Genomic DNA, 10,413 nt, shown 5'->3' on the forward strand with positions numbered 1-10,413 from the left:
AAACAGATGATGTGGCCATATGCCTACACTTTAAACAGATGTTGTGGCCATATGCCTAAACAGATGATGGGCCATATGCCTACAAAACAGATGATGTGGCCATATGCCTCACTTTAAACAGATGATCATCACCATGCAGTGTTCAATGTGGGACTTGTACCGTCCATTTTGAAATGACAACGAACAGGCAGAATAAACTCAACTGAACATCTGTATATTAAAGGGAAGGAAGGGGGTTCTTTTGAAGAAATTCTTTAAACTCGACAAATTCAGGCCCCTTTTTTAAAATTATCCCTCTTTGACAATAACTGTTCCAGGCACGAGATGCGCATCACTTCGCATGAGCAACTTTGTCTGCTAAATTAACAAAACAAGGCTATGCCAAACTTGGATGATTGGGTTGAACGTGCATAGCCATGCGGTCATGGATGAACAGAGAGTACAGAAGGGGGTTGAGTAGGCATCCCTTTGGGGGCCCCACCTTATTGAGGATCAGCATGGCTCACGTGTTGTTGTCTACCTTCACCACCTGGGATTGGCCTGTCAGGAAGTAGAGGTCCCAGTGAACAGGGAGGGTTCAGACCCAGAGCCCAAAGCTACAACTTTACCTCAAGTCTGCGGTATAACGATGATCTATGTACTGACCAGCGAAGCTCCCATTGTGTTATAGACTGAAGCCTGTGACATGACAGACCAATCAGGACTCCTATCTTGGCATGTCCAACCATTTTATTATCTCAGCCAATCACGACTAAACAGGAAGGATCCTTTACTTCTCACTGTATAGCTCAATGCTTCTCTTTGGCTGAACTAGTCTCATCAGTTTATTTATTCATATTTACAGACCCCAACAAGTTTATTATTAAGGCGTATGAATGTTCACATGTTCAAGAAGGCATTTCTGCCCCAAATTTTTATAATAATAGCTTTTTCAGACGACCCTACCGCGAAGTAGGAACTGTGGGTCAAATGCCTTAGATCCTGTAACCTGTTACGTGTATTGTTTCAGACGATGTCTTTTAATTGTCAAATCTAAATCCAATCAAATCAGGTGGATCTGGTCCTCAGGACAGGTGTGGCCAGTATGGATGACTTCACGCCCAGTGGAGAGTGGGACATCTTGGCTTTACCCGGGAGACGTACTTTCTCCAGCTCAGAGCCCATCTACGTGGATGTGACCTACGACTTCCTGATCAAAAGGAATGAATATATAGTGCCATTTAAAAAAAAATCTTATTCTTCAACTGTTTACAATATATTAGTTGTGTTACTTTTTCTTGTCATAAGATGTTATTATTTTTTACAATCGAGGACCACTTTGGAAATACTTGTTTTCATTCATGCTTTCATGTGCTGTCATCTGGAATCATAGGCTACACAGCTTGTTGAGGTATTATCTGTACCTCAGATAAGATTCAATTAAATTCTGCTCAATTCAATGTATTTCCAGGAAGCCGTTGTTCTACACCATAAATCTGATTATCCCCTGTGTCCTCATCACCTCTCTGACTGTGTTGGTCTTCTACCTGCCCAGTGACTGTGGAGAGAAGATCAGTCTGTGTGTCTCTGTACTGTTGGCCCTCACTGTGTTCCTGTTGCTGATATCTAAGATCGTACCGCCAACCTCGCTGGACGTGCCCCTGATCGGTAAGCTCTGTGCCAGGGCCAGTATTAACCAAGGGTTAAGGATTTAGTAGGAGTGCTGATCTGGAATCAGTTTGACATTTTTTAGATCATAATGAATAAGATTATATTGCCAGTGGGGACCTGATCCTAGATCAGCACTTCTGCTTTGTGCACACAGATCGTGATATTCACCATGGTGCTGGTGACCTTCTCCATCACCATTATGTGATGGCTCATGCATAAGCTTAATGTTAAGTAGGGCTGCAAAAATAGTATTATTATTTTTTTATCCAACTTATCTGAGAAAATATTATTTGACTGTTGAATGTACAGTGTAAATTAAAAGAAAGGTCAAGTTCAACATTTAAATGAGGAAAAACAACATTGCATAATGACATTTTTAAATGAGATCCTTCTTCACACTCTTCTCTCTGATCTGCTAGGTAAATACCTGATGTTCACCATGGTTCTCGTAACCTTCTCCATCGTCACCAGTGTGTGTGTTCTGAATGTCCATCACCGTTCCCCCAGCACACACACCATGCCCCACTGGGTTAAAGTTGTGTTCCTGGACTGGCTGCCTGCCCTGTGCATGAGGCACCCCAGAACAACTCAGCCAGACAGCGTCTCCGTCAGAGGAGGCAGCTGTCGCTCCAGAAGACCAAGGAGGCTAGCCCAGGGATGGACCCTGGCGTGGCCTCCTCTCCTTCCTCTTCGCCATTCCTCCTATCTCCTGGGTCCTACTACCTCAGAAAAAGGTCATTATACTATTTCTATCATGTACCATTATTATTATTATTTATTTTTCTTTCATTTTATTGTGGTCATGTGATCACCAGAAGATGTAATCAACAGATTATGAATTTACTGTAAAAAAAAACTGTAACGGATGGTTCCCTTGACATGTAAAGAAAATGTATAATTTATTAATTGAAATTAATTAATTCATGCAGGAGTGTGAGGACAGGAGGGGTTTCTCATATGTAAAGAAAATGTGTAATTTATTAATTAATTTATTCATTCATTCATTCAGGAGTGTGAGGACACAAGAGGGTTTCTGCCACGGAGCAACTGTCTGGTCGCCCGTGGTGTGGCAGCTCCAGCTCTGACATCAGTCACAGTCCTGACCTACAGGAAGCTGTGGACGGGGTGCGATACGTCGCTGACTACATGATTAGAGACGACGACAACAAGACTGTGAGTCAATCTGGTCTTATTTGAATTGTTGTTTTTGTTTGCTGCAAAAATTGGTTTATCGTATCACATCAGAAATGCAGAAAATCAGAACACAATAAGATGGTAAGAATGTTTTTAAAAAGTAAGAGAGATCGCAGGTTGGAAAAGCTACTTTTCTGTCCAACATAAAAGCTGAAATCTGTCTGGAAGGACCATTTTTCTTCTGTCCAGCTGGAGATTGACCTTCAAAGCTCTTCAGTCTTTTGTTTTTATTTGTGTATGTGTCGTAATGTTTTTGGACCCCAGGAAGGAGTAGCTGCTGCCTTGGCAACGCCTAATGGGGATCCATAATAAACCCCAGGAAAGAGTAGCTGCTGCCCTGGCAACGCCTAATGGGGATCCATAATAAACCCCAGGAAAGAGTAGCTGCTGCCCTGGCAACGCCTAATGGGGATCCATAATAAACCCCAGGAAAGAGTAGCTGCTGCCCACCAACGCCCTAATGGGGATCCATAATAAACCCCAGGAAAGAGTAGCTGCTGCCTTGGCAACGCCTAATGGGGATCCATAATAAACCCCAGGAAAGAGTAGCTGCTGCCTTGGCAACGCCTAATGGGGATCCATAATAAACCCCAGGAAGAGTAGCTGCTGCCTTGGCAACGCCTAATGGGGATCCATAATAAACCCCAGGAAGAGTAGCTGCTGCCTTGGCAATGCCTAATGGGGATCCATAATAAACCCCAGGAAAGAGTAGCTGCTGCCCTGGCAACGCCTAATGGGGATCCATAATAAATGCAAAATACCTGTGGGCGGAGCTACAGCTCTGATATGAAACTTTCTTCTGCAGCATTTTGTACAGTTGATCATCCTCTCTCTTTTTTCACGTGTTCTGCAATGAATAGATGGATGTGTGAGTGAGTGAGTGAGTGAGTGAGTGAGTGAGTGGATGTGTGAGTGGATGTGTGAGTGGATGTGTTAGTGGGTGGATGGATGTGGGTGTGTGAGTGGATGTGGGTGGGTGGATGGATGGATGGATGGATGGATGTGTTAGTGGATGTGTTAGTGGGTGGTTGGATGTGGGTGTGTGAGTGGATGTGGGTGGGTGGGTGGATGGATGTGTTAGTGGGTGGATGGATGTGGGTGGGTGTGTGAGTGGATGTGGGTGGATGGATGGATGGGTGGATGTGGGTGGGTGGGTGGGTGGATGGATGGATGTGGGTGGGTGGGTGGATGTGGGTGGGTGGATGGATGGATGGATGGATGTGGGTGGGTGGGTGGGTGGATGGATGGATGGATGGATGTGGGTGGGTGGATGTGGGTGGGTGGATGGATGGATGGATGTGTGGGTGATCATGCTGCTTTACGCCCCCAGACATTTGAGTCTCTTCTCTAGACCGTTCTCTCTCTCCTTTTCTGACCCTGTGTTCTCCAGGTGATTGAGGACTGGAAGTACGTGGCGATGCTATTGGATCGTCTGTTCCTGTGGATCTTTGCAGTAGGCTGTATAGCCGGTACTCTTGGGATCTTCCTCCAACCTTTCTTCCAGCATCAGACCATTCCCATCCGGAATCTCAGCAGCCCGACCTCACCAAGGGACGTCATCTTGAAGGATTCCGTTGTTTAAAAATATATATATTATCCATGTAGAACTAATAATGTGTAGCTTTAAAAGCGGACCCCACCACACGAAATGATCTGAAGGACTTTACTGTCAACTGGCTAATGCCGCTACTATTCTTAGCTACAATTTATTACAATAATGATAAAAACAAATGATCTGGGATTCCTGCTGTCGTTATACGGGGGGGGGTCAATAGCTCAAGGAAAAGGTGTTTGTGTTAGATAGAGCAGTGTCTGACTGCTGTCGGCTGAGGAAGATGCTTTGAATTGACCGTGTTCGGTAAAGAGATGTTTTGTGATGATGCATAGACTTTAATTAACAACATGGTTAACATGATGCACGTCCCCTAAACTAGAAATTAACAACATGGTAACATCATGCACGTCCCCTAAACTAGAAATTAACAACATGGTAACATGGTAACATGATGCACGTCCCCTAAACTAGAAATTAACAACATGGTTAACATCATGCACGTCCCCTAAACTAGAAATTAACAACATGGTAACATGATGCACGTCCCCTAAACTAGAAATTAACAACATGGTAACATGATGCACGTCCCCTAAACTAGAAATTAACAACATGGTAACATGATGCACGTCCCCTAAACTAGAAATTAACAACATGGTTAACATGATGCACGTCCCCTAAACTAGAAATTAACAACATGGTAACATGGTAACATCATGCACGTCCCCTAAACTAGAAATTAACAACATGGTAACATGATGCACGTCCCCTAAACTAGAAATTAACAACATGGTAACATGATGCACGTCCCCTAAACTAGAAATTAACAACATGGTTAACATGGTAACATCATGCACGTCCCCTAAACTAGAAATTAACAACATGGTAACATGATGCACGTCCCCTAAACTAGAAATTAACAACATGGTTAACATCATGCACGTCCCCTAAACTAGAAATTAACAACATGGTTAACATGATGCACGTCCCCTAAACTAGAAATTAACAACATGGTAACATCATGCACGTCCCCTAAACTAGAAATTAACAACATGGTTAACATGATGCACGTCCCCTAAACTAGAAATTAACAACATGGTTAACATCATGCACGTCCCCTAAACTAGAAATTAACAACATGGTAACATGATGCACGTCCCCTAAACTAGAAATTAACAACATGGTTAACATCATGCACGTCCCCTAAACTAGAAATTAACAACATGGTTAACATCATGCACGTCCCCTAAACTAGAAATTAACAACATGGTTAACATCATGCATCCCTAAACTAGAAATTAACAACATGGTAACATGATGCACGTCCCCTAAACTAGAAATTAACAACATGGTTAACATCATGCACGTCCCCTAAACTAGAAATGAACAACATGGTAACATGATGCACGTCCCCTAAACTAGAAATTAACAACATGGTTAACATCATGCACGTCCCCTAAACTAGAAATTAACAACATGGTAACATGATGCACGTCCCCTAAACTAGAAATTAACAACATGGTAACATGGTAACATCATGCACGTCCCCTAAACTAGAAATTAACAACATGGTTAACATCATGCACGTCCCCTAAACTAGAAATTAACAACATGGTAACATGGTAACATCATGCACGTCCCCTAAACTAGAAATTAACAACATGGTTAACATCATGCACGTCCCCTAAACTAGAAATTAACAACATGGTAACATGATGCACGTCCCCTAAACTAGAAATTAACAACATGGTAACATGATGCACGTCCCCTAAACTAGAAATTAACAACATGGTTAACATGATGCACGTCCCCTAAACTAGAAATTAACAACATGGTAACATGATGCACGTCCCCTAAACTAGAAATTAACAACATGGTAACATGATGCACGTCCCCTAAACTAGAAATTAACAACATGGTTAACATCATGCACGTCCCCTAAACTAGAAATTAACAACATGGTTAACATGGTAACATCATGCACGTCCCCTAAACTAGAAATTAACAACATGGTAACATGATGCACGTCCCCTAAACTAGAAATTAACAACATGGTAACATGATGCACGTCCCCTAAACTAGAAATTAACAACATGGTAACATGATGCACGTCCCCTAAACTGAATGTCACTAACTGAGAAAATATATGAAGTGTGCTGCCACCCTCTGCCAATGTTTGCAGACCACTCATGTCATAAAATGAATTGGGACTGTATGAGTATGAGATGAATATGTAGACCATCACATTAGGTTATGTTTCATTAGATAGACCAAAAGTGTGTTGAATAAAGCCCCCACGACACTCTTTCATAAACACAGGCATCACATTAGTTCAATTGGACCTGCATGATGTAATATTGTGACCACATGGCAAATGAGCACAGAGGATTAAAGCCTGAGAGATCACCAAACCCTCATAATAAGAACCTGCGAATGTTCAAACCAAATCCATTCAGCGTGTTGTTGAGTAGCCTACTTTACGACATCGCGTAGCCTGGAGAAATCCAGTCTGTTTGTGCAACATTCCACTCCTTGTCATGCCAAACAATGACACAAGAGTACAAGGAGGTAGAATGTTAGCACAAAATAAAGGTGATGGATTTCAGGCTATGTCCTTAGGATGTATGAGCAGTAGGAGTTGATCACATCCACCAGATCGGTTGGTGTTGCCATGACAATGCATACCTGATTGTCAAACCAAACAAACAGGCTTGACAAGACTCACATTACCAAACCAATCGACTAGCCTGCTGATATCGTTGCACTCAAACTTTGTCTTGGGGTCAGCAGCCTCACGTCCACCAAACCAACCAGCAACTTCACGTCCACCAAACCAATCAGCAGCCTCATTTCCACCAAACCAACCAGCAGCCTCCGTCCACCAAACCAACCAGCAACCTCACGTCCACCAAACCAATCAGCAGCCTCTTTATTAAGGTTTCAGTGAACGATTCACCATGGGTGAGGGATATATCAACCAACCCTGATCTCATTGGCTGTACTGCTCATCACTCTGTCCAATAGTGTCTATAGGGGTCAAATCCTGGTGTACCCATTGGACGGAAGCCACTGGGTCAACATGAGAGTCGTCATGGAAGAGCTTCATTCAAAGGCCATGACATCACAGTGGTGCAAGTGTCAAACCACTGTTACATTTTTTTAAACAGTTTTTATTTCACCTTTATTTAACCAGGTAGGCCAGTTGAGAACAAGTTCTCATTTACAACTGTGACCTGGCCAAGATAAAGCAAAGCAGTCCAACAAAAACAACAACACAGAGTTACACATGGAGTAAACAAAACATACAGCCAATAACACAATAGAAAAATCTATGTACAGTGTGTGCAAATGTTTTTAATTTTTTATTTATTTAACCTTTATTTAACCAGGAAGGGCTCATTGAGATTACAATCTCTTTTTCAAGAGCGCCCTGGCCAAAATAGGCAGCAGCAAGTCATTACAAAAAATTACAGGCAGACAACATGAAAAACTACAAGTAATCTAGTAAAAACCATTGAATTCACAAGAGTATAAAACAGCAAATTAAAAACATTGACAGGTCAGGGAATCAGCCTCAAAATCCTTCATCGGTGATTTAAAAACACCAATCGGGACAAGTTCTTCCACTTTAAAAGTATTTTGTAAGGCGTTCCAAGACGATGGTGCAGAGGACATAAAAGCCCTTTTACCAAATTCAGTTCGGACATTTGGAACAGTTAGCAGGACAAAGTCCAGCAAAGGAAGAGACGGCCCACCACATCTCTGAACAATAAAAATGCACAAATAAAAGGTAGTAAACCCAAAATGACTTTGTAAACAAAAGTATACCAGTGACTGAGTCTAGAGTCTACGGCATAAATGTAGCTGATACTAGCCTCCTTCTGGCTTCAAAGAAAAACAGGCCTTATTCTAAAATAAAATCCCAATTTCAGCTTCAATTTTTTTGTAAATTGTTGAAAATGCAATTTAAAAGAGAGGCCGTCATCTATTAAAATGAGAATATATTTAAATGTAGTAAGGTTGGGGAGGTAAGGCAATAAATAGGTCATATTGGCAAAATAATTACAATTTAGCATTAACACTGGGGTGATGGATGTGCAGATGATGATGTGCAAGTGGAGATACTGGCGTGCAAAAGAGCAAAACAAATAATAACAATATGGAGATGAGGTAGTTGGGTGGGCAAATCACAGATGGGCTATGTACAGGTACTGTACAATGATCTGTAAGCTGCTCTGACAGCTGATGCTTATTAAAGTTAGAGAGGGAGATATAAGTCTCCAGCTTCCCGTGATTTTTGCAATTCATTCACGTCATAGGCAGCAGAGAACTGGAAGGAAAGGTGGCCAAAGTAAGTGTTGGCTTTGGGGATGACCAGGGAAATACATCAATTAGAATTCCCCACACTACACCTACATCACCATCCTTTAACACAGGCGCCTTCCATTAAAACTTCCTTAATTTATATTACGTAAACATCCGAAAATCATGCTTCACTCAAGTGTCCTTTCGGGTTTCACGAGAACATGGCTGAAATGATTTGCTCGGGTCCTTGAAGACAGCGAGTTGATCCTTTCCCACCAGGATGGAAGTTTTATGGATCCTGGGATTGGTGGAGGGACGATCTGCCTCTGGTATACAGTGCCAGATGGACCATCCAAGGTGAAGCTCATTTGGTCATCGCCCTGTCACCTCTGTCCTACATCCCCATTCACACCCACAGAGTTGACAGACAAGATGACATTCCCCCGGAGAGTCACCAACGTCATAGCTCACATTCTCGAGACTTAGTGCCCACTGAAAGTATTCACACCCCTTGACTTTTCCCACATTTTTGTTGTGCTACAAAGTGGGATCAAAATGGATTTAATTGTAATTATTTTTACACAAAAAACATTCTAACAACATTTGTAAATATATATCTTGATCAGATAAGTATTCAACCCACTGAGTAAAAACATGTTAGAATCACCTTTGGCAGCGATTACAGCTCTGAGTATTTCAAATCAAATCAAATTTATTTATATAGCCCTTCGTACATCAGCTGATATCTCAAAGTGCTGTACAGAAACCCAGCCTAAAACCCCAAACAGCAAACAATGCAGGTGTAAAAGCACGGTGGCTAGGAAAAACTCCCTAGAAAGGCCAAAACCTAGGAAGAAACCTAGAGAGGAACCGGGCTATGTGGGGTGGCCAGTCCTCTTCTGGCTGTGCCGGGTAGAGATTATAACAGAACATGACCAAGATGTTCAAATGTTCATAAATGACCAGCATGGTCAAATAATAATAAGGCAGAACAGTTGAAACTGGAGCAGCAGCACAGTCAGATGGACTGGGGACAGCAAGGAGCCATCATGTCAGGTAGTCCTGGGGCACGGTCCTAGGGCTCAGGTCCTCCGAGAGAGAGAAAGAAAGAGAGAATTAGAGAGAGCATATGTGGGGTGGCCAGTCCTCTTCTGGCTGTGCCAGGTGGAGATTATAACAGAACGTGGCCAATATGTTCAAATGTTCATAAATGACCAGCATGGTTGAATAATAGTAAGGCAGAACAGTTGAAACTGGAGCAGGAGCATGGCCAGGTGGACTGGGGACAGCAAGGAGTCCTCATGTCAGGTAGTCCTGGGACATGGTCCTAGGGCCCAGGCCAGTTGAAACTGGAGCAGCAGCATGGCCAGGTGGACTGGGGACAGCAAGGAGTCATCATGTCAGGTAGTCCTGGGGCATGGTTCTAGGGCTCAGGTCCTCCGAGAGAGAGAAAGAAAGAGAGAAGGAGAGAATTAGAGAACGCACACTTAGATTTACACAGGACACCGAATAGGACAGGAGAAGTACTCCAGATAAACAAACTGACCCTAGCCCCCCGACACATAAACTACTGCAGCATAAATACTGGAGGCTGAGACAGGAGGGGTCAGGAGACACTGTGGCCCCATCCGAGGACACCCCGGACAGGGCCAAACAGGAAGGATATAACCCCACCCACTTTGCCAAAGCACAGCCCCCACACCACTTCTGGG

General features: G+C 42.9%; 1 protein-coding gene and 1 pseudogene across 1 annotated transcript in view; both read left to right on the forward strand.

The window, feature by feature from the left end:
- The first annotated feature begins 1,084 nt into the window (after positions 1–1,084).
- LOC124037389 lies at positions 1,085–4,588 on the forward strand (annotated as a pseudogene).
- Positions 4,589–7,353: 2,765 nt separating this feature from the next.
- Positions 7,354–10,413, forward strand: part of LOC124037390 (unconventional myosin-IXAa-like) — an 80,835-nt gene continuing 77,775 nt past the window's right edge. The window contains exon 1 of the mRNA XM_046352092.1: positions 7,354–7,357. Within this exon, the coding sequence (XP_046208048.1) occupies positions 7,354–7,357 (4 nt within the window). The remainder of the gene's footprint in view (positions 7,358–10,413) is intronic.

Source organism: Oncorhynchus gorbuscha, linkage group LG06 (assembly GCF_021184085.1).
Source record: "Oncorhynchus gorbuscha isolate QuinsamMale2020 ecotype Even-year linkage group LG06, OgorEven_v1.0, whole genome shotgun sequence".
Classification (NCBI taxonomy): Eukaryota; Metazoa; Chordata; class Actinopteri; order Salmoniformes; family Salmonidae; genus Oncorhynchus; species Oncorhynchus gorbuscha.